This window comes from Oncorhynchus keta, chromosome 22 (genome assembly GCF_023373465.1).
Source record: "Oncorhynchus keta strain PuntledgeMale-10-30-2019 chromosome 22, Oket_V2, whole genome shotgun sequence".
In the NCBI taxonomy this organism is placed as follows: domain Eukaryota; kingdom Metazoa; phylum Chordata; class Actinopteri; order Salmoniformes; family Salmonidae; genus Oncorhynchus; species Oncorhynchus keta.
The window spans coordinates 4,468,277-4,494,125 of NC_068442.1; the positions used below are offsets into that span (position 1 = coordinate 4,468,277).

Sequence of the window (25,849 nt, forward strand, 5' to 3'; positions counted from 1 at the left end):
TATAGGCTCTTACAGGCACCAATATTAAACTTATTATGGTGGGCACACAAAACATGATATGGGGCAGAGCTGACTTGAGAATGAGCTACAACACAAAAACTATCACACGGTCGTCAACAGAAGGGGGGAAGTATTGGAATTTCTATGGAAGGAAAGTGGGTGTTCAAAACTGCATGGGTGCATAATAAGCAATATGTGTGTGATTCTCATCCATGATGCAACGGAAACAAATATAGCAACGTGGACCGGGGACGACACATGAACACAACAAGGGAGAAACAGACAGACACTAAGTTAAGGGTCCGTCTCCTACCTTTCGCCCCTCGCAGCACAAACCCGAATCCCTCATTATCCTTCTTCTGTAGAACTACCGTCTTCTCGTCAATAACACAGTCGCTGTGGAGAAAATTGCGCGCAAAGCGACCGTTGTTACTACATCCTATCATCCGCATCATAGCCACAGCTGCTCGCCCCGAGTGCTTCATCATGACAGCTCGTCGGCTGCACACCGAATTAATCAATTATGGTAACGAGTGATGCTCCCTGCCTGTGTCGATGTGACAGCGACAGCGCACCGTCACAGTGCTCCTCCAAAGATTAAGTCCACCTTTGCCGAAAACGTTGAGGCAAAACAAAACAAAAAACGAGTGGAGCCGGAGACAGCGGAGAGAAAACATTTCCACCCAAAGGAGAGCAAAATCAAAAGCGGTTAACATTTGAAGAAACACAAAAAAAATGCTTCTAAAAAGCCAGCGGCTCTGGGAAGGAAGGATGGATGGAGGGAGCGGTGAGGGGTAGCCTATAGGGTGCAAAGCTGAGTGGATGAATGAACGAATTAATTAATGGATGAATGAAGATAGGCGATTTGGAGTAATTTATTTCAATTTAGTGGAAGCGACCACCCATAGCCTGCCTATGAAATGTATGTCATTCCTCAGTCATTCCTTTAGTGTATGCAACCTGGTCTCAGAGATTTCGTATTATTCTGTGTATACAGCAACATCTGGATGAACATCTGTATCATGGATGAAAGCTGAGAAGAGTTAGGCTATATTAGCCTACATATGTTTGCAAAATTGCATGCAGACCAACATGCAGTAATGTGATTTATTGGAGTAAATAGCCTTTAACTAAACAAATAATCATACCAATATTGTGCCAAAAGAAATAATACACAATTTGGTGAAAAGGTTTAAAAAATATATTTAAAAAAATACATGAAAAGCGCTCACTTATTATTTTCTCAAGAAGAATTTGCTGAATTTCATTCTCAAGAACCCCTGGAGTAGAAGTAGTTAACCATTTCAGATGCATGGACAATCTAAATGTCATTCTTCCAATCTAGTAGGCCTATGCTTGAATAAAAACAGTAGGTCAGCCTGATTGTCATAAACCAGGCTACAGAAGTAGACATCATTCCAGAATTAGTACTGTGTTCAATGCTTTGGTTGGCTTCCAAGGAGAAACTTGAAGGAAGAGCAGCAGAGCTAGCAGCGTGATTGTGGTGGGATGCTCGGTTGCCATGGTAACCCGTTCTACTTTGAGCTGGTGATCAGAATGGGGGCTAGTCATAGTATTCCAGGACCAAAGTGACGCTACAGGTCATCATAGTGCAGGGTTTCCTAAACTCGGTCCTGTGGACGCCAAGGGGTGCAGGTTTGGTTTTTTCCCTATCACTACACAGCTGATTCAAATGATCAACTAATCATCATCGAGCTTTGATCTTTTGAATCAGCTGTGTAGTGCTAGGGCAAAACCAAAATGTGCTTGGGGTCCCGAGGACTGAGTTTGGGAAACACTGTCATAGTGCAACAAGGTTATGGGAGATTCTGCAGAATAACTGCAGTGGACTGCAGTTGAACTGAAGTTATACTGCACTCTAACTGCAGTTACAATGCAAAATTACTGCAGTAAACTATTTTTTATTTATTTTGGATGCAGTATTTGCAGCACACTGCGGTCGTACTGCACTCTGACTGCAATCGTTTTGTAAGGGTGTTCCACATGTAATACAGGGATTACAGACCTTCAGGAAACAGAATCTAATCATCTATATTCCAATATCCTAGTATGAACCCAGAAGGCAGCCTATGTCAATACGTGAAGCAGAAAGGAGACAAATCTCAATGCAGACAGTATTTACCAAGCTAATCAGTAGTAGTCTCCTTTCTGCTACATGTATTAAGAGATTACACCGTAGCTTGAACATCAACAGACGTTTGAAGAGATTACATTCATTTATTGGAGCAGTGCAGTGCAACAATGCAACTGGTCAAGAGGACCAATCCCCAAATATGTTGTCCGTTAAGCAAACCAGAAGCCTGGCCAAGTTTACAGAGGCTCTGTCCCTATAGCCTGGTCCCAGATCAGTTTGTTTCGGGCTGAGTTGGCAAGGCCCAGATCTGCTATGCTATGCTGAGTTGGCAAGACAGCAGCAACAGATCTGGGACCAGGCTGAAGTCCCTCACCTCTGTCACCCCCCATGCCAGAGCAGATGAGCAGAGCAGCATGCAAACAGCCATCACAGCACCGGTAACAGGGACTGTCTGTGTGTCCATGACAACCTACTTTGCTCTTACACTGGCTGTACTGGTTGGTGGGTACAGTGCATTCGGAGAGTATTCAGATCTCAAGTTTTTCCACATTTTGTTACGTTACAGCCTTATTCTATTCTTTTTCCTTCATCAATCTACACACAATATCCCATAATGACAAAGCAAACAAAGGTTTTTAGAAATTTTTGCAAATGTATTCATACTAAAAAACGGAAATATCACAATTACATAAGTATTCAGACCATTACTCAGTACTTTGTTGAATCACCTTTGGCAGCGATTACAGCCTTGAGTCTTCTTGGGTATGATGCTACAAGCTTGGTAGACCTGTATTTGGGGAGTTTTTCCCATTCTTCTCTGCAGATCCTTTCAAGCTCTGTCAGGTTGGATGGGGAGTGTCACTGCACAGCTATCTTCAGGTCACTCCAGAGATGTTCGATTGGGTTCAAGTCCGGACTCTGGCTGGGCCACTCACGGACATTCAGAGACTTGTCCCGAAGCCACTCCTACGTTGTCTTGGCTGTGTGCTTAGGGTCGTTGTCCTGTTGGAAGGTGAACCTTCGCCCAACTCTAAATTCCTGAGCGCTCTGCAGCAGGTTTTCATCAAGGATCTCTCTGTACTTTGCTCCGTTCATCTTTGCCTCGATCCTGACTAGTCTCCCAGTCCCTGCCGCTGAAAAACATCCCCACACCGTGATGCTGCCACCACCATGCTTCACCGTAAGGATGGTGCCAGGTTTCCTCCAGACCAGAGAATCTTGTTTCTCATCATCTTTGAGTCCTTTAGGTGCCTTTTGGCCAACTCCAACTCCAACTCTGTCGTGTGCCTTTTACTGAGGAGTGACTTCCGTCTGGCCACTCTACCATAAAGGCCTGATTTGTGGAGTGCTGCAGAGAATGTTGTCCTTCAAGAAGGTTCTCCCATCTCCACAGAGGAACTCTGGAGCTCTGTCAGCGTGACCATCAGGTTCTTGGTCACCTCCCTAACCAAGGCCCTTCTCCCCCGACTGATCAGTTTGGCCGGGCGGCCAGCTCTAGGAAGAGCCTTAATGGTTCCAAACTTCTTCCATTTAAGAATGATGGAGGCCACTGTGTTCTTGGGGACCTTCAATGCTGCAGACATTTTGTGGTACCCTTCCTCAGATCTGTGCCTCGACACAATCCTGTTTCGAAGCTCTACAGACAATTCCTTCAACCTCATGGCTTGGTTTTTGCTCTGACATGCACTGTCAACTGTGGGACCCTATATAGACTGTGTGCCTTTCCAAATCATGTCCAATCAATTGAATTTACCACAAGTGGACTCCAATCAAGTTGAAGAAACATCTCAAATATGATCAATGGAAACAGGATGCACCAGAGTTCAATATCGAGTCTCATTCCAAAAGGTTCTGAATACTTCTGCGTTTTTCTTATTTTTTTCTTATACATTTGCAAACATTTCTAAAAAAAACTTGTCTCGCTTTGCTATTATGAGTTGTGTGTAGATTCATGAGGATATTCTTAATTTCTTCTTCATTTTACAAGAAGGCTGCAACGTAACAAAATGTGGGGAAAAAGGGAAGGGGTCTGAATACTTTCCGAAGGCAATGTATGTTAGTACTGTTGGATGGAGGAGGATATCTCTCTGTCTCTTCTCTTGGTCTCTCCATTAAATCCATCCGGTATGTAGGCTACTGCATGGGCTGCAATATAGTCTCCTTGGGATGTTCGTTAGTTAAAACATGTAGTTACCCCATGCTTTCTCATGTGGACCGTTCCCCGAGAAGAAGCTGAGGACATTGTGAATGGAGTGCTTTCTTTCCTAGGTACACTTTTCTTACTTTGTTACTGTTTGCATAACAGTCCCGGCATCGAATGCTCAAGTGCGAAACAAGCGAGGCCCCGAGCTCAAGCATTTCTTACATCACCATCCATCTGACAGTGAGAGGTTTCACACACACACACACACACACACACACACACACACACACACACACACACACACACACACACACACACACACACACACACACACACACACACACAATCTCCTCTCCTTTGGAGACAAACACATACATGCGCACACACACACTCCCACCCAGCCAATTTCCTTCTCAATGTTCTCCACTTGCACAAGTTTGCTTTGCCATAAAAGGCTTTGGCACAGTACACTCTTGGAAATAAAAAGGTCCTTAGGACTTGCATCTGTAGAAGAACACTTTACGGTTCTAGGTAGAACCCTGTCGCCCACAAAGAACCCTTTTAGAAGCTTTTTTTTCCCAGAGAGAAGGATCCAAAGAGTCCTCTCAGAGCCCTTTCTTGTGCTGTAATCAGTGGCGCCACAGATTAGAGTGCGGTACTACTGTAGATGATCTGGCATACAAAATGAATGCGGTTGATACGAATGAATGAAATAACTGAAATATGCACATGAAAGCCAGGTATAAGGGTAACATGCAATGTCCCATATGTGCTATTCCAAAACGAAAAATAAAATACATTAAATAAAGCCAAGTGCTGTGTACACTTGAGTTCACAATTCACATTCACCCCTCGCCTCATCATCTGGGAGGATTGGCTGACGAAGACCCCCCCCCCCCAGATGAATAGCTTACTACCGTACGTGCATAGTTATTTCCTCCATTCTTTACAATTGAATAAGGCCGGTGACGCTACTTCAGATCTGTAGTCTGAAGTCAGACACCAAACATTAGGGGTTATGTGTCAGCAGCATCTTCGTCACAGAAGCTATAAACGTCTGCAAAACTTCTCATATGCTATAGCAGTTTAGAAGAAGATATCACACCCTGTAGAGTATCATGGTTCCACCAATTTCCTCTGAACATCCCCTTGAATAGGCATTCGGAAAAACAGTAAGTAAACCAAGACCAATCCTGAAACCAATCCTTACCTTGACGCATCAAAGCTGTCGTAGGATCCCACAGTGTAGTGCCTGAAGAGCTTCCTCCTCTCAGCTCTGTCTGCCCTGGCATCTGCAGTACAGACAACAAAACAATCAGTAAAAGGGGTGAACAATTCAGTAAAGGGGTGACCATGACTGTTTTCCAAAAGGCACCCTGTCACCTACAGTATACAGTGCACTACTTTTAACCATGGCCCATAATAGGGTGCCATTTGGGACGCAAGCCATTAAGTCAGTGACGTGTAAAAGGGTGACCAATTCAACGGATGAGGCATCACATCATTTCCTGCCCTCCTCATGCTCTAAATGAACATGGATGACTGGAGTACGGTACTGTTTCGAAGTAAGAGGCAGAATATAACAGCTTTTCATTTTCAAAATGAAGCTTATGGAGAGATATAAGAGATATTTTATCACATTGAACCCTTCCAAATAAATAGGTCATTATCCATGTTTATTATATGTGGCGGTTGTGTTTATGAAATCAAATGGGTACGAGTACTGCGGCAGAAAACCGACAAACATTATGACCATTACGTCATAATTGGTTGTACCGTGGCGGAGATCTTTGTGGGCTATACTCGGCCTTGTCTCAGGATGGTAAGTTGGTGGTTGAAGATATCCCTCTAGTGGTGTGGGGGCTGTGCTTTGGCAAAGTGGGTGGGGTTATATCCTTCCTGTTTGGCCCTGTCCGGGGGTGTCCTCGGATGGGGCCACAGTGTCTCCTGACCCCTCCTGTCTCAGCCTCCAGTATTTATGCTGCAGTAGTTTGTGTCGGGGGGCTAGGGTCAGTTTGTTATATCTGGAGTACTTCTCCTGTCCTATTCGGTGTCCTGTGTGAATCTAAGTGTGCGTTCTCTAATTCTCTCCTTCTCTCTTTCTTTCTCTCTCTCGGAGGACCTGAGCCCTAGGACCATGCCCCAGGACTACCTGACATGATGACTCCTTGCTGTCCCCAGTCCACCTGGCCATGCTGCTGCTCCAGTTTCAACTGTTCTGCCTTACTATTATTCAACCATGCTGGTCATTTATGAACATTTGAACATCTTGGCCACGTTCTGTTATAATCTCCACCCGGCACAGCCAGAAGAGGACTGGCCACCCCACATATGCTCTCTCTAATTCTCTCTTTCTTTCTCTCTCTCGGAGGACCTGAGCCCTAGGACCGTGCCCCAGGACTACCTGACATGATGGCTCCTTGCTGTCCCCAGTCCACCTGACTGTGCTGCAGCTCCAGTTTCAACTGTTCTGCCTTATTATTATTCGACCATGCTGGTCATTTATGAACATTTGAACATCTTGGTCATGTTCTGTTATAATCTCTACCCGGCACAGCCAGAAGAGGACTGGCCACCCCACATAGCCCGGTTCCTCTCTAGGTTTCTTCCTAGGTTTTGGCCTTTCTAGGGAGTTTTTCCTAGCCACCGTGCTTTTACACCTGCATTGTTTGCTGTTTGGGGTTTTAGGCTGGGTTTCTGTACAGCACTTTGAGATATCAGCTGATGTACGAAGGGCTATATAAATAAATTTGATTTGATTTACGTCATTAAGAATTGTTTGAAGAAGGCCCTCTTAAGCCCTGAAAATAAGCAGAACATGTACCCGTACATGTACTGCTAGAAATAACTTCACTTCAATGGCGGCTACTACCAAAAGCGCACAACAGAGCCAGTCAGCCAGTGCCACAAACCACTCAGAACAAACAGATCCCGCGTCCCAAATGGTGCCCTATTCACTACACCGTACACTACTTTTCACCCGAACCTCATAGGGATTTGGTCAAAAGTAGTGCACTATTCAGGTAATAGGGTGCATTTTGGGACTCCATGCAGAGATGGAAGACGCCGTAGTGAGATTCATAGAGGCTCTGTCACAGAAACAAGCACTGCACCATATGGCACTTTATTCCCAGGTGCTGTCTCCCAGCAAATTGAATTATGCAATATAAGCCAGACCCTGAATGTACTCAAGCTGATCAAGCAGTCAGCCCAAGCCACTGTGGGTAGCTTTAAGCAGCACGTCATTGGTATAATGTTGGAACCCAGGCATGGATCAATATTGCCTAACAATCAGTGTAGGGAGGTGTGTAATGGCTTTAGAAAGAAGTGGCTGCAAATGCTGTAGTGGATTGACGCAAATTAAATAAGGGGACAAAAGTAAGGTGTGTGTGTGTGTGTGTGCGTGTCACGATTTCCGCCGAAGTCAGTCCCTCTCCTTGTTCGGGCGGTGTTTGGCGGTCTACGTCACCAACCTTCTAGCCATCGCTGATCCATTTTTCATTTTCCATTGGTTTTGTCTTGTCTTCCTTCACACCTGGTTCCAATCCCATCAATTACATGTTGTGTATTTAACCCTCTATTTCCCCTCATATCCTTGTCGTGATTGTTTGATTTTATGTTATGTGCAAGTTATGTTCTGGTGTGCGACAGGGTTTTGTTCCCACTTTTATTATTTTGTATATTTTGGTTTTCTGAGTTTTGTGAGCACTTATTAAATGACTCCATTTATAACAAGTTCGTTCTCCTGGGCCTGACTTCCCTGCCACCAGCACGCACCCATTGCAGAATCACCGACCTGAACTATGGAGTCAGCAGGAGAAGGTACCCCGGCCATTGAGGTGGAGGAGCGCGTCCAGGAGCATGCAGTTATGCTTCACCATCTTGGCGCTGCCATGGATCGCGTTGTCCAGAAAATGGACCGCTGGGAGAGACAGGGAGTTCTTCCAGCACCTTCACCAGCACTGTCCTGAGCGCCCCTTTCCCGCCTGAACCCAGCGGGATCTGTCTCTCCTTGCCCCAGGAGTACGACGGGAGGGCTGCGAACTGCCAGGGGATCTTATTGCAATTAGACCTCTATCTGGCCACCGTCCACACGGCTCCATCGGGCTGTGAGAAGGTGTCCGCCCTCGTCTCGTGCCTCACCGGGAAAGCTCTGGAGTGGGCCAATGCCGTGTGGAGAGAGGGAGATGCGGTGTTGGACCAGTTTGAGGAGTTCAACCGCTGTTTCCGGGCAGTCTTCGACCACCTGCCCGAGGGTTGAGTGGCGGGTGAGCGCCTCTACCATATGAGGCAGGAGACGAGGAGCGCCCAGGAGTTCGCCCTGGAGTTTAGGACCCTGGCTGCCGGCGCGGGATGGAACAACAGGGCCCTGATCGACTATTACCGCCGCAGTCTGCGCGAGGACATTTGTCAGGAGCTGGCCTGCAGAGACACCACCCTCACGTTTGACCAGCTGGTGGACCTGTCCATCCGACTGGACAACCTGCTGGCTACTCGCGGATGTTCAGATCGGGATCTGGTGGTTCCATCCTCCCGCACCCCCTCTCCGATACCCATGGAGCTAGGAGGGGCGGTGCGCAGGGAGACCGGAGGGGGTTCCCGCTCGTGCACCATCTGTGGCCGCAGAGGTCACACTGCCGGTTGGTGCCGGGTTGATTCCTCTGGGAATCGAGGCAGCAGGCAGGGCGCTCTGGCGTCATCCTAGGTGAGCCGGCACCATTCTCACCCAGATTCCCCTGTTGCTCATTGTATCTGTCACGTTCCCTGAGTTTTCCCCGCATTCCCAACATGTGCTTGTCGATTCAGGCGCGGCTGGGAAATTTATTGATAGAGCATTAGCCTATAGTTTAGGGATCCCCGTCGTTCCCGTGGATGTGCCCTTCCCCGTTCATGCCTTAGATAGTCAACCATTAGGGTCAGGGTTGATTAGGGTGGTCACCGCGCCTTTGGGCATGGTGACGCAGGGGGGTCATAAGGAGAGAATTAGTCTCTTCCATATTGACTCTCCTGCGTTTCCCGTGGTGCTGGGCCTACCCTGGTTAGCTTGTCATAACCCCACTGTTTCTTGGCCACAGAGGGCTCTCATGGGGTGGTCTTGAGAGTGCTCAGGTCGGTATTTAGGGGTTTCCGTTGGTGTCACTACGGTGGAGAGTCCAGACCAGGTCTCCACCGTGCGTATTCCCCCTGGATATGCGGAGAGGCGACTCAATTACCACCTCATCGACAGGGCGATTGTGCGATAGAGTTCCTAAGTGACGCTGCAATTCCCAGGAGTCACGTGTATTCCCTCTCACAGGCGGAGACGGAGGCTATGGAAACATATGTCTCCGAATCCCTGCGTCAGGGGTACATTCGGTCCTCCTCTTCACCCGCCTCCTCGAGTTTCTTTTTTGTGAAGAAGAAGGACTCTGTTTATACCAAGTTCGTCCTCCTGACTTCCCTGCCACCAGCACGCACCCATTACAGTGTGTGTGTGTGTTAGGGATAGCACAGAGAATAATTAACACTGGATACAATCCAAGTTGTATAGTGCACATACTGTATAGCCTTTCCTAAGAACACCCTTTCCTAACTGCAATAAACACCACCAAATATTCAGTATTTGACAAAAGATTAACTCTAAATATAGACATATAATAACAACAATAAGCCAATGTAAAACCAAAAGGCCCTTTTTAAACAGAAAACATTTAGCTGTCCGATAGCCATCCAAAAGCCTTTAGAAACTAGGATAATTAATTCAAAGGATGTGGAGATGTTCAAGATGTTGTCGAAGACCACAGTGAGTGTTATTTTGGCATTGTTCTGTAGGTTCTCTATGTTGATATGTGATGATATCAGTTGTCAGAAGCTGGGCTGCGTGGGACTCAACACTTTCCCCTCCAACCTACTTCCTCGTTGTCATAGTCACTGATTTATTTTCTAAGCACAGCCTCTTTGATAGCAGGGTGAGTTATATGACTTATATTATGTGCACGTATCCTCCATGTAGACAACATGTGATGTGGGCATTACCCTATTCAAGGCCTCTTCTAGAAAGTACACTATCCCACTGTAGGTCATCCCATCTGCTTTTTCATGAAAGTCCACTATTTTAAATCTCATAGACATCTGAAATGTACATCACGGCTTAAATCACCATCTTTAGTTTAAATTTTAAGTTCAAATTTTAAGGCTCAGATATAAAACTGCCAAGCTAATATATTCTGAGATATGCCCAGATTGTAGCCTATGCACACCATGGCAATGAGATAGACTAGTAAAAGCACCTTTTTAGCACAGGTTAAATCACCCAGCCATCCACAGTACTAATGAAACACCCCGTCAGTGGTGTTGCTCTGGCAATGTCCCAAATAGCAACCTATTCCCTTTATAGTGCACTACATAGTGCTCTGGTTAAAAGTACTGCACTATATATGGAATAGAGTGCCATTGAGAACAAAGCCCCTGTCAGTGTTGTGCTGTACAGCAGCCCCCCGTGTCTCTCTTACTGCATCCCCAAATGGTACCCTACAACCTGTCAGTGATATACACTTCATGACAAAAGTCATGAAAAAGTATGTACAATAGTATGTGGACACCTGCCCGTCGAACATCTCATTCCAAAATCATGGGCATTAATATGGAGTTGGTCCCCCCCTTTGCTGCTATAATAGCCTCCACTCTTCTATGAAGGCTTTCCACTTGATGTTGGAACATCGCTGCTGGGACACAGGAACATAAGCGAGTTTGGGCACTGATGTTGGACGATTAGGCCTGGCTCGCAGTCTGCCTTCCAATTCATCCCAAAGGTGTTCGATGGGGTTGAGGTCAGGGCTCTGTGAAGGTCAGTCAAGTTCTTCCACACTGATCTCGACAAACCATTTCTGTGTGATTCATCACTCGAGAGAACACGTATCCACTGCTCCTGAGTCCAATGGCGGAGTTTAGTTTAGTTTATTAATTCGACCATTTTAAAAAAACAAGCACACATAAAACTTAAAAGCCATACATGTACGTGAATAAAATCTTTGAGGATTTTATTTTATTTTACCAGGTAGGCTAGTTGAGATCAAGTTCTCATTTACAACTGTGACCTGGCCAAGATAAAGCATAGCAGTGTGAACAGACAACAACACAGAGTCACACATGGAGTAAACAAGAAACAAGTCAATACCACAGAAAAAAAGAGTCTATATACATTGTGTGCAAAAGGCATGAGGAGGTAGGTGAATAATTACAATTTAACAGATTAACACTGGAGTGATAAATGATCAGATGGTCATGTGCAGGTAGATATACTGGTGTGCAAAAGAGCAGAAAAGTAAATAAATAAAAACAGTATGGGGATGAGGTAGGTAAATTGGGTGGGCTATTTACCGATGGACTATATACAGCTGCAGCGATCGGTTAGCTGCTCAGATAGCAGATGTTTAAAGTTGGTGAGGGAGATAAAAGTCTCCAACTTCAACAATTTTTGCAATTCGTTCCAGTCACAGGCAGCAGAGAACTGAAAGGAAAGGCGCCCAATGAGGTGTTGGCTTTAGGGATGATCAGTGAGATACACCTGCTGGAGCGTGTGCTATGGGTGGGTGTTGCCATCGTGACCAGTGAACTGAGATAAGGCGGAGCTTTACCTAGCATGGACTTGTAGATGACCTGGAGCCAGTGGGTCTGGCGATGAATATGTAGCGAGGGCCAGCCGACTAGAGCATACAGGTCGCAGTGGTGGGTGGTATAAGGTGCTTTAGTAACAAACGCTGAACGCACTGTGATGAACTGCATCCAGTTTGCTGATTAGAGTATTGGAAGCTATTTTGTAGATGACATCGCCGAAGTCGAGGATCGGTAGGATAGTAAGTTTTACTAGGGTAAGTTTGGCGACGTTAGTGAAGGAGGCTTTGTTGCGAAATAGAAAGCCGATTCTGGATTTGATTTTGGATTGGAGATGTTTGATAGGAGTCTGGAAGGAGAGTTTACAGTCTAGCCAGACACCTAGGTACTTATAGATGTCCACATATTCTAGGTCGGAACCATCCAGGGTGGTGATGCTAGTCGGGCGTGCGGGTGCAGGCAGCGAACGGTTGAAAAGCATGCATTTGGTTTTACTAGCGTTTAAGAGCAGTTGGAGGCCACGGAAGGAGTGTTGTGTGGCATTGAAGCTCATTTGGAGGTTAGATAGCACAGTGTCCAAGGAAGGGCCAGAAGTATACAGAACGGTGTCATCTGCGTAGAGGTGGATCAGGGAATCGCCCGCAGCAAGAGCAACATAATTGATATATACAGAGAAAAGAGTCGGCCCGAGAATTGAACCCTGTGGCACCCCCATAGAGACTGCCAGAGGACCGGACAACATGCCCTCCGATTTGACACACTGAACTCTGTCTGCAAAGTAGTTGGTGAACCAGGCAAGGCAGTCATTAGAAAAACCGAGGCTACTGAGTCTGTAGATAAGAATATGGTGATTGACAGAGTCAAAAGCCTTGGCCAGGTCGATGAAGACGGCTGCACAGTACTGTCTTTTATCAATGGCAGTTATGATATCGTTTAGTACCTTGAGCGTGGCTGAGGTGCACCCGTGACCGGCTCGGAAACCAGATTGCACAGCGGAGAAGGTACGGTGGGATTCGAGATGGTCAGTGATCTGTTTGTTGACTTTGCTTTCGAAGACTTTAGATAGGCAGGGATAACACACAATAAAGTCTGGGACTTATTTCCATTGTGGTCCTCTTCATTGTGGAGCTACACACCACTCCAGCTGATGGTTGGCATTGCGCATGGTGATCTTAGGCTTGTGTGCGGCTACTTGGCCATGGAAACCCATTTCATGAAGCTCCCAATGAACAGTTATTGTGCTGACGTTCCTTCCAGTGGCAGTTTGGAACTCGGTAGTGAGTGTTGCAACCGAGGACAGACACTTTTTACATGTTATGCGCTTCAGCACTCAGTGGTCCCGTTCTGTGAGCTTGTATGGCCTACCACTTCGCAGCTGAGCCGTTGTTGCTCCTCGATGTTGTTTCCAATTCACAATAACAGCACTTACAGTTGACCGGGACAGCCCTCGCAGGGCAGGAATTTGACGAACTAACTTGTTGGAAAGCTGGCGTCCTATAACGGTGCCACATTGAAAGTCACTGAGCTCTTCAGCAAGGCCATTCTAATGCCAGTGTTTGTCTATGGAGATTTAATGGCTGTGTAGTCAGTTATATACACCTGTCAGCAACGGGTGTGGCTGAAATAGCCAAATTCACTAATTTGAAGGTCCACATACTTTTGAATATATAGTGTATGTTCTGTACCCACCATCTCTCATTCTGTCTCCCTCTCAATGCTGCTGCTGTTCTCTAGAGTGCAAACACACCTCTCTCTCTCTCTCTCTGCCTCACTTGCCTCCTCTCCTTAACACACGGAGAGCAGAATTAAAAAAGACTGCTTGACAAGAGCGTGCACTGTTCTGACAGCTGCTGACACTAAATCACATCACCACGGGGGGCACTGTAGCTAGCCTAGCCTAGCATAGCACAGTCAGTGGCTAGCTTGGTAAATCCACAGAGGCTCCAACCTGACTCCTGCGTTTCAAATGGATACTGACACAGGCCAAGGATACTATGTGTTTGGAATAGAAAACCTGCACCGTGGAATAGATTCGGCCCTGAATAGATTCAACACCAGTGCTGAACTGTACTGCATATGTTAGGTGTAATCAGATGTCTACATCCTTTGAGTTACTTCAACTGAGGAAGATGAATGCCTACATGTACAGTAAGGCCATACAGTAAAGGAACATACAGTGCAGCGCATTAAAATCATTATAATTTACCATTACGAATTCTTCCGCCTCCTTTATATAAGCAGCACTATACTCAACTTGAGAATAGAATTTACCCAATCCATTGTCCACGTAATAAACTCACACACACACACACTTCCAACTAAAAACACTGAAAATAACTAACAGAAATACCACCTACATATGCCTTTCTCCCTTCCAGGTAAAACACTTTCCGTTAGGATCCCAGAAAACATTTTGAACAATGTTCACAACCAGACTACACGCGAGATATGGTCCTCGCTTCAATACCCCCCCCCCCCAACACTCACACAGTGCTGTACCTCCAAAATGAACCTTCTTCCTGGATTTGGCAGTCTCTTCCATTTGCCCCCTTCTGTCCTCTCCTCAAATGCAGTGCTTCCCAGAAACGCTCACACCTCCACCTTCAAGTCCCCGTCCTAAGTCAGGATAGCTCACCTCTCCACCTCTAGTCCTCGGGTTAGAAAGCCTTTCGTCAACATCCCCAGAAAGTTTGACCAATCCCGGTATGTGAATATATAGAGCCCATAACCATGTCCATAGACACGAAGAGAACAACTCTATCTGGTAATGACAAAATCCCACGTAAGCTCCGTTCTTAGTGCAGAGAGAGAATGAGAGAGAGAAAAAAATTGTACAAAATGAGAGAGAGAAAAAAATCTTGCCAAGGCCCACTCCTTAGCAACCGAGCTTGTACAGTGTACAGAGGACGTTTCCATGGCAATATATCAATCAGGAATGTACATGAGTGTTACAGTAAAGGGTTCATCATGCTGGTACGACTGCATGATGTTAGTAACCAAACAGAAGCACAGGTAGCCACTACTATAATACTCAGATGGTCCTTCGGTAGTAATTATTGACCTCGAGCAATAACAATGTCTGAAATCCTCTGTGCTTTATCTTCCCTTCAGGTGTATGGAAACAGACGTATTTGTGAGGACAAGACTGGATGAAAAGTACCTGCTAATTATAGCCTCATCGACATTGCATTGTCAAATAGTGAATTATCATATCCTTCACAAACTGCATTTGTACAGTAGCACGTACTGCTATAATTCACAGATTCGGTCAAAATGTACTGATTGAGTCATTGTGACTCTGTCCAGTCACTGAGTACAGCAAGTAGGTCTTTCAGGATTCACAAATAAACAAAAGAAAAATCTGAACGTAACATGTAAAGTGTTGGTCCCATGTTTCACGAGCTGAAATAAAAGATCCCAGAAATGTTGCATATGCACACATTTGTTTACATCCCTGTTAGTGAGCATTTCTCCTTTGCCAAAATAATCCATCCACCTGACAGGTGTGGCATATCAAGCTGATTAAACAGCATGATCATTACACAGGTGCACTTTGTGCTTGGGACAATAAAAGGCCAATCTAAAATGTGCGGATTTGTCACACAATAGAATGCCACAGATTTCTTAAGTTTTAGGGGGGAGTGCAACTGGCAACCAGAGCTGTTGCCAGATAATTTTATGTGAATTTCTCTACCACAAGCCGCTGGCAAAACGTCATTTTAGAGAATTTCGCAGTACATCCAATCTGCCTCACAACCAAAGACCACATGTAACCACGCTAGCCCAGGACCTTCACAGGACCGTCTGTGACAAGCCACCTGGACAGCTGATGAAATTGAGTAGTATTTATGTCTGTAATAAAGCTCTTTTGTGGGGAAAAACTCAATCTGATTGGCTAGGCCTGGCTCTCCAGTGGATGGGCCTGGCTCCCACAATGGTGGGCCTATGCCCTCCCAGGCCCACCCATGCCTGCACCCCTGCCCAGGGCCAAGATCATTTATTTCAGTTGACTAATTCCCTGAAAATTGTTGCATGTTGTGTTCATATTTTTGTTCAGTATAGACATTATTGGACATTAAATACATTTAGGCCAAAACACATTTTAAGGGGTAAACACCAAAGCTAGCCTTCTCCTATCAAGAGACCTCTCCAGTCACTGCACATTGTTCTGATACTATATAAGCCACAGGTAAGTGTCTGGAACAGACAAACACACACTGGAACACATAAACACACACACACACACACACACACACACTGGAACACACACACACAAACATGAGGGTCTGGAACATTCAATGGCATATCAGTGTTCTGTCAGAGTGGAGTAGCAGGCAGAATGACATCATAATGACTCATATTGTGATGCCACACACGCGCACACACACACACACACACACGCACGCACGCACGCACACACGCACGCACACACACAAATACACACACACACCAGACCCTCCCAGCCAATTGCATCACAGATGGTTTGCCAATGCTTCTCAAGCCTGCCTGACTTCTAATTTAAAACATCATTAATTAATTTCTGTACACCACCCTCCTAACAGTCCATTTAGAAGACACTTTTATGCAAAATGACCTACAATAGTGACATCATATATTTTGGTCCCCGGTGGGAATCCTGTATATTATTTTGTTGTTCAAGAAGATTGATAAGACAGTGATGGCGAAAGTGGAAGCGTTGAAGTATCGCTTTATTCGACTGCTGCTTTTTATAATGTGTTATAAAACGGTTGTTTGGATCCTGGATGCTGATTGGTTGATATGCGGTAGTTGTGGAACAGCAACTCCCGCAAGATCAACCTGGACTCAGGCATAGACGTAACATAGTAAAAGTTCATGTCTCTCTCTACCCATAATCCAGAAGACACACTAGGAGAGGTCAGGGAACCAAGGGTGAAACACACAGGTTATAGCATGTATGAGGTCCGCACAACCGCTTCTGTACAGGCAAAGATAGGCTACCGTAAAATGCGCGTACCCTGTGGCTTAGCCTACTGGCTGTGGACTGTGTCCTTGCTGCTGAGGGCTAATTGTGTGTGTGCCCGCCATGGCCAGAAGGCCCTTCACATATTCAGAGAGAAGTAAGAGGTAGATGTGCATGCTAGCCGTTCCGGTAGACTTCCAGTCATTGCGCTGACGCCAGTGAGAAACTTCCTTAGAACCGCATGCAGAGACATACAAATGGTCTCCATGAGTCCATCTGAATTTGGGTAGGTCGAAAATGGTTTGACAAAATCTCGCACTATCCCTTTAAGCGTTTCAATAGCTGCCTTACTATTATGTCAGTACATCAGTGCAGCCGGATCATGCAATCATGGTGTGCTTTAAACTCAAGAGAGCCCTCATCCCCTCTGGCCTGAGCAGAGCTGCATGGCCTCATAAGCTACTGAATACTGGCTGCACTGATGTGGAAGGCATTTATTTGGACCAAAATAACTTTCAACAGAATGTTGCCCCCAGGAGCAAGGGGCACACGCAGACACACAGAAGCATACACACGCGCCGCGCACGCGCGCGCACACACACACACACACACACACACACACACACACACAAACTGTACAAAAATACTGTACATGCACAAATGCAAAGGAAGAAAGCAGTCTACCAGCCAACATCTCAGAACATTTTAACATTTTCACTACAGTACTACAGCTGCATTGTAGTCTAGTCTCAGGTATCAGTGTGGCTCTCTCTACCCATAATCCAGAATGACATACTAGGAGAGGTCAAGGAACCAGGCGTGAAATACACAGGTTACGCATGTATTGAACATGAGGTCCGCATGCCCGCTACTGTACAGGCAAAGATAGGCTACTGTAAATGCATGTACCCTGTGGCTTAGCGTACTGAATGCAAATGATCCACGCAAACACTGTGTTGTGAGAGAACGCATGTGTAGGCTGTGGACTGTGTCCATGCTGCTGAGTGCTAATTGCATTACCAGCCTGCCATGGCCAGAAGGCACTTCACATATTCAGAGAGTTATCGAAGCATAAGAGAGCTAAAGCTGAGACCGAGCACAGGAGAAAAATATCTCACAAGAATCTGATAGCTTTTTTCTTTGAAGAAACGGAGTGTGTGTGTTTGAATAAAACGATAGGTCACGAAATAACTCTTGTTATAAAGGTCCATTTCCTTCCTTCATTCATATAATGGAGCCCTATTGAGTTGTAGAGGAGGAGAGGGACGGGATGCGTGAGGCGAAAAATGAGGCCGTTTGGCATCCGACTTTACACTAACAACTGTTCTACCAATCAATAAAACATCAATCCTCGTGGCGCTGCGAGCGGAGATTTAGAAGTGATTTAGAACAGCGTGGTGATCTGTCTTGAGAGGAGGCTTCTCCTAGTGGGCCTGGCTAGGGATCACACACACACACCGAGGACTTACATGGTTTCTCCTCCTGGACTTGGTTAGGGATGTTCTCCTCCACACACTCTGCTGGGAACCACCCCAAGTTACCACGGGCACTGCCCTCCCAGAAACCATTTTCCCCTATGGAGAGCACTGAGAGGGGGAGAGAGAGGAGGGGAAGGGTGGGTGAAAAGAGAGAAAGAGTGAGGGTGGGGAAGGGGGAGTGAGATAAGGGGGGAAAGACTGTGTAAGAAAAATGTAAATAGTAGTATGTAAAAGAAGAATTGACTGCATTAGTCATTATTAATCTAAAAAGACCCCAGCTCCACTCCACCAATGTGCCCGTGGTCTCTTCAATGCCACTCCAGCTTACCCAACATGACAACCTGACAGGTAAATACTATGTAACCTTTGAAAAGGCACAACTGAATTTTAAAACTCAAAAAGCACAGAGGAAAAACACACCCGTGAACAATATAGTCCTTTTCCCTAAGAGAAAGCTAAAAATAACTAGAATAGAAGTGAGAGTAAATAACTAGAGTAAATACAATGCACTGCAGTCTTTTGCATAAGTATCTTGCTTTTAACTGTTTACTTAGTTGGGAAGAATCATTTAGCTAAATCTAAGCAGGTTACTGATAGACTTCTTAATGACATCCTTCTGAGTGGTTGCCTCTAATATCTCTCTCCCCAGTGCTTAAAGTGAAATGAAAAAGGTGCCGGAACTAATACAAATGTACTGTACCGGCGCCTATACTGTATTTGAGAGCCATTATACTATAAGAACGCCCAGTACTCAAGCAGTAGAAAATGTGTCCCAATTAAAACACTACTTCGCTCTGGGATACAGCATTGATCGACCTGGATGTTTACCTTTGACCTTGTCGTTCTTGTACAGGGGGATCTCTCCTTCGGCCTGTGGTTGGTAGGACTGGGTCACCACATAGTGCTTGCCTGGCACAGCACTGTACAGCTTACGCTTGGGCCCCTGGCTGTCTATGCCATCAGAGAAAGCTTCCCGACCCCTGTGTGGGCTGGAGAGGGAGAGGGGAAAAAGATTGAGGTTAGGGGAAGGTTAGTCCGTAGTCACAAAAATAGAAACATACTTTTTTCTGTGGTCACATACAGTGATTTTATTAAATGGAGCACAGCCTTTTGGTATAAAGCACACTTTAGCAGCCTCTGCCCCCTTTAAACGGTATACTGTGGGGGGGCATATTCGGGGAACAGGATAGGGAAGAGAAAAAAAGGCATAGGTACATATAAGGTACATATTTTCACATAACAGTGAAATTATATGGGTATGTATTTAGTAGGGCTCTATAACCGTGTAACTGCAGATTATGGATGAAGACCGTCATGAAAATAAAATAACTGTCATGAGTGTTTTAATAATAACATTATTCAAAAAGAAATATCATCAACTTCCTTTTAAAGTCGAAAAACTTTACCCGAAAGCAGCAAAGTAAAAGTAAGCTTGGTTTACATTATAACAGCCGACATAAGGAGAGACAAGAGGTGGAAAAAATATCATTTTGTTTGGAAAGAACAGCTGACTGAAGACGGGACACCCGGGCATTCAAAAAGCTGTCATGTGTGGTTGAGTCCAGTCATTATTTTGTGTTTATTTATTTTGTATATATTTATAACGGTGACCAATAGTTGTCAACAAAATTCCATGATCGTCACATCCCTAGTATTTAGTGAACTCTACTCTACTCAATGAGCAGCACATCATAGCAGCTGAGGAAATTCACTGACAGGAATGAAAGGTTGTACAATGGCCCCCTCTGTTGGACTGCTGTAAAACTGACGGCCTACAATGGGAGATCAGAGCTGGAACGGGCTCATTATCCACACTAATGACAGGAGTATCATCAAATCTGTGTTGATCATCCATTTGATGTTGATATATTCCATTCCCCACTCAAAAGTCTGACATTCGTTAGCGTGGAGAAGTGAAATATGTAGCAATTGAGAGACATTACTCTTTTTTTTTTTAACCAATTCTGCCTGAATGTTTACAAATCTCAGAACACCAGTACAATTTATCAAATGATTGGATAGTGCTTGGACAATATAATTACTAAGATGGTCCACTCGTATATGTTTACAATCCATTGGACATAGCTTTATATTGAAGCCTGAGGCAGTAACGAGACTCTCCTCTTTTGAATACGAATGCTCCTTCTAGCTAATTAAAGCAGCAAACTCTCTCTGTCCATTTGGTTGTTTGGAGTTGCTGTACAGTGTCTGGGTCCCTCAACAGGGGCCCTATTACCACTCCTATCCCAGCTTGTGGTCCAGACCTACTCTCTGCACACATCATCTATTCTACAACACAATGAGGAGAACAGGGAAACCAATCAGAGCTATTATCTGCAGAGCTCTTGGCATTCACTTGCTTTGTAGAGAGAAATGACACAGGGGCAGAGGATGTAGATGGAAACATGACAATGTCTTCTGCAATACAGTATGAAGTTAAGGGCCCCAAATTGAGATTCTCTTGTGTATTTAGCACAAGAGCCTTGTACAGCAAAGCTAATTTGCATAGAAAGTACTTTGTGGACTGTGTTTAGACTTAAAACGGGTAAACATTTTTCATCTGTCAATGTCACTGATATGAACACAGTGCAATTCAACAAGATCGACACCGAAAATGACAACACATGCTGTACTCATGGAGATGATGGGGATGGTGTACTGTAAACGTCTGACAACCAAGGCAGCAGCAGAGCAGTGATATGTGATGTCCTGGTATGTTCACTTCCTGTGCTCGGCCTGGGGGACGAGAGCCTACCCACCTCGCTGCCCCACCTGCTAGCCCAGGGAAACAGCATGACACACACACACACACAGCGATAGAGGCCAGCAGAGCGGCAGAGAGAGAGAGAGAGAGAGAGAGAGAGAGAGAGAGAGAGAGAGAGAGAGAGAGAGAGAGAGAGAGAGAGAGAGAGAGAGAGAGAGAGAGAGAGAGAGAGAGAGAGAGAGAAAGAAGAGAGAGAGAGAGAGAGAGAGAAAGAAGAGAGAGAGAGAGAGAGAGAGAGAGAGAGAGAGAGAGAGAAAGAGAAAGTGGGCCAGAGGAGAAATCCAGCTGTACATGCCCTCAGTGGCTGGTGCTTCATTAAGACTCTATAGAGACTCTGTCAAAGTCACAACCAAAGGCATCCCTCATGCTAACTACCTAGTCTAGCATCACTGTAGGTACCTAGTGTAGCACAGCCTCCTCCGCTTAACTGTAGGCAGGGACTATACCTTGTCATAGCTAATGTACCCGACTGCGTGAACGTAAATGGTTTTAATCGAGCATCTGACCCGGATTCCGCAGACCAAACGAACCGAGATTAGATTTCATACCAAGTGAATCACTATTTCTGTCGAAGTCACAGCCAAAGGCATCCCTCATGCCAACTGGATAGGCTAGCATAGCATAGCATAGCATAGCATAGCCTCCTATCCTTCACACTCTTAGAAAAAATGGTTCCAAAAGGGTTTTTCAGCTGTCCCCATAGGAACAGCCCTTTTGGGTTCCATGTAGAAACCTCTGCGGAAAGGGTTCTACATGGGAACCCAAAAAGGTTTTACCTGGAGCTAAAAAGAGTCCTATGGGGACAGCCGAAGAACCCTTTCAGGTTGTAGATTTTGAGAGTGTGAAGCAGTATAAGGGAAACCATGACACATCCATTGTCTGAGCAGGTGCTGACGAGAGCAAACTATCAAGACAAGTTGGAAAGAGACTCTGCAGAGTCCACACACTGAATACAATGCAGTGTGTACATTTGACCTTCATTTAACTAGGCAAGTCTGTTAAGACAAAATTCTTAATTACAATGACAGCCTACCGGGGGAACAGTGGGTTACCTGCCTTGCTCAGGGGCAGATTTTTACCTTGTCAGCTCAGGGATTCGATCCAGCAACCTTTCAGTTACTGGCCCAACACTCTAACCACTAGAGTACCTGCCAGCCCATAAAGCATGATAGGGTCTCACCAACAATACCGACATTCACGTTACGTAACACTTTTTTGTGTAACTACACCAACACGATTTGAGATTTTATTTGACTTAGTACAGATGTTACACACTTTATAGCCTATAAATGCATAGGCCCAAAGTCACTGCCATTCATTCACTGGTAGGTCGAAATCATAAAAACGTGACCTTTGTACATGGCAACATGTATGTGTGTGTGTGTGTGTGTGTGTGTGTGTGTGTGTGTGTGTGTGTGTGTGTGTGTGTGTGTGTGTGTGTGTGTGTGTGTGTGTGTGTGTGTGTGTGTGTGTGTGTGTGTGTGTGTGTGTGTGTGTGTGTGTGTGTGTGTGTGTGTGTGGAGATGGCAGACCACTGTGACTGACAGCAGCTCACTGCCTGTTTAACAGTCAAGCTGTCACATCAGATCCTCCAGATGCTTTCGTGGCTCTACACACACTACTGTGTCGAGCCGAGCCAAGCTGTCTTGAGCTGGCTTGGTTACACATCCACCATAGTTGCTGTAAATGTGCTGGAGCCAGCACAGTATGGTTGGGGTCGACACAATTGTGTGAAAAAAAATGTAATAGTTGGGGAAAAAAAGAGTGTCTGGGGGATCTGCTAGAATAGTGGGCATCAAACTTAGCAGTGTGATGCAACCAAAATGTGAAAATGGCACCGGATTGCTGCATGATGGAAAGACTATGGAGATAAGGTTAGGCTAACAAACAGGTTGGGGTACTTTAGTGTCTACATAGTTATAGTGTCGTGTAGGGTCATTAAATAGCAACGGGACACTCTTGCGTTGCCATATACCAAATAGGAAAAACACAAGGGTATTGTACTGCGCACGTGTGCTATGGACGGTATGAGATGTAAGATGTAAGAAACTTATGAACGGGATGAATAATAGATCATAAAAAAAACGCTGACGGTGTAAATAACCCAGTGAGAGGTTTATAGGACACAAGCTACCAACTACCGGCTAGATAACCGCCCTTGTTTACCACCAACCAACCATGGTTGATGACCTGTGTCCCAAATGGCACCATATTCCAATCCCTATATAGTCCACCACTTTTGACCACGGCCCATAGGGCTCTGGTCAAAAGTAGTGCACTATGTAGGGAATAGGGTGCTATTTGGGGCACAGACCTGGCTACCAGCTACCCGCCTCAACAAACTACAAAGAGCAAGTCCTTGTTTACCAGCAACCAACCCTGGTTGGCGACATGCTCAAACCCACCAGTCTGTGTTCCAAATGGCATCCTTTCTATATATATATATATATATATATATATATATACACTGCAAAAAATAAATAAAGGGAACACTTAAACAACAATGTAACTCCAAGTCAATCACACTTCTGTGAAATCAAACTGTCCACTTAGGAAGCAACACTGATTGACAATACATTTCACATGCTGTTGTGCAAATGGAATAGACAACAGGTGGAAATTACAGGCAATTAGCAAGACACACCCAATAAAGGAGTGGTTCTGCAGGTGGTGACCACAGACCACTTCTCAGTTCCTATGCTTCCTGTCTGATGTTTTGGTCACTTTTGAATGCTATAATAATATAATATATAATAATAATATAATAATATAATAATAATATATGCCATTTAGTTTTATCTTACAGTCATGTTGCATACATTCTACGTATGGGTGGTCCCGGGAATCTACCCTGGCGTTGCGCCATGCTCTATGAGCTACAGAAGGACCATGCTGGCGGTGCTTTCACTCTAGTGGTAGCATGAGACGGAGTCTACAACCCACACAAGTGGCTCAGGTAGTGCAGCTCATCCAGGATCGCACATCAATGCGAGCCGTGGCAAGAAGGTTTGCTGTGTCTGTCAGCGTAGTGTCCAGAGCATGGAGGTGCTACCAGGAGACAGGCCAGTACATCAGGAGACGTGGAGGAGGCCGTAGGAGGGCAACAACCCAGCATCAGGACCGCTACCTCCGCCTTTGTGCAAGGAGGAGCAGGAGGAGCACTGCCAGAGCCCTGCAAAATGACCTCCAGCAGGCCACAAATGTGCATGTGTCTGCTCAAACGGTCAGAAACAGACACCATGAGGGTGGTATGAGGGCCCAACGTCCAAAGGTGGGGGTTGTGCTTACAGCCCAACACCGTGCAGGACGTTTGGCATTTGCCAGAGAACACCAAGATCGGCAAATTCGCCACTGGCGCCCTGTGCTCTTCACAGATGAAAGCAGGTTCACACTGAGCACATGTGACAGACGTGACAGAGTCTGGAGACGCCGTGGAGAACGTTCTGCTGCCTGCAACATCCTCCAGCATGACCGGTTTGGCGGTGGGTCAGTCATGGTGTGGGGTGGCATTTCTTTGGGGGGCCGCACAGCCCTCCATGTGCTCGCCAGAGGTAGCCTGACTGCCATTAGGTACCGAGATGAGATCCTCAGAACCCTTGTGAGACCATATGCTGGTGCGGTTGGCCCTGGGTTCCTCCTAATGCAAGACAATGCTAGACCTCATGTGGCTGGAGTGTGTCAGCAGTTCCTGCAAGAGGAAGGCATTGATGCTATGGACTGGCCCGCCAGTTCCCCAGACCTGAATGCACATATGGGACATCATGTCTCGCTCCATCCACCAACGCCACGTTGCACCACCGACTGTCCAGGAGTTGGCGGATGCTTTAGTCCAGGTCTGGGAGGAGATCCCTCAGGAGACCATCCGCCACCTTATCAGGAGCATGCCCAGGCGTTGTAGGGAGGTTATACAGGCACGTGGAGGCCACACACACTACTGAGCCTCAGTTTTATGGACATTACATCAAAGTTGGATCAGCTTGTAGTGTGTTTTCCACTTTAATTTTGAGTGTGACTCCAAATCCAGACCTCCATGGGTTGATAAATTTGATTTCCATTGATCATTTTTGTGTGATTTTGTTGTCAGCACATTCAACTATGTAAAGAAAAAAGCATTAAATAAGAATATTTCATTCATTCAGATCTAGGATGTGTTATTTTAGTGTTCCCTTTATTTTTTTGAGCACTATATATATATATATAGGGCTCTGGTCAAAAGTAGTGCAATATGTAGGGAATAGGGTGCCATTTGGGATGGAGCCGTGCACAAACCCACCCCTCATACGCTGAACCAAAGACAGTGATTACATAAGGATGTTAAATTTGGAAGAGGCAGTCGTGGGCTGAGGTATTTATGCAAAACAAGAACAGGAAGAAAATAGGTCCTCCAACAGCAGCATCAGCCAATGGTTGTGTCTGAATATTGTCACAATGTGTCTATTTCTGATCTACTGCTATGCTGAGGCAAAAACAGATGAGTGTTCATGTAACACTCACTGTCATGGTAAATAATTGCTTCTTTTAAGGTATCATGTCAGGATATATCAGCGTTTCAATGAAACTATAACAAGCACCGAGTGGCTCAGTTAGTAGAGCATTGGCACTTGCAACGCCAGGTTTGTGGGTTCAATTTCCCCGGGGGACCAGTATGAAAAATGTATGCACTCACTACTATAAATTGCTCTGGATAAGTTGTTGGCTAAAATGACCAAATCAAAAACAGAAGGAATGGCCTATACATGTGAGCTATTTGTCATTTATCTTTCTAGGTACAGTATGTAAACCAAGATAGAGTGTCTACTACAGTTCCAAGTAAAGCAATAATCTAGGTGAATTA

At 45.4% G+C, this 25,849-nt stretch overlaps 1 protein-coding gene across 1 annotated transcript in view; it reads right to left on the reverse strand.

Annotated features, from left to right (window-relative positions):
• Nucleotides 1-25,849, reverse strand: part of shank2b (SH3 and multiple ankyrin repeat domains 2b) — a 180,528-nt gene that overhangs the window by 73,521 nt on the left and 81,158 nt on the right. Inside the window, exons 14-17 of the mRNA XM_052474714.1 lie at nt 19,080-19,240; nt 18,243-18,359; nt 5,449-5,530; nt 314-396 (exon numbers count right to left, since the gene is read on the reverse strand). Coding sequence (XP_052330674.1) covers nt 314-396; nt 5,449-5,530; nt 18,243-18,359; nt 19,080-19,240 — 443 coding nt within the window. The remainder of the gene's footprint in view (nt 1-313; nt 397-5,448; nt 5,531-18,242; nt 18,360-19,079; nt 19,241-25,849) is intronic.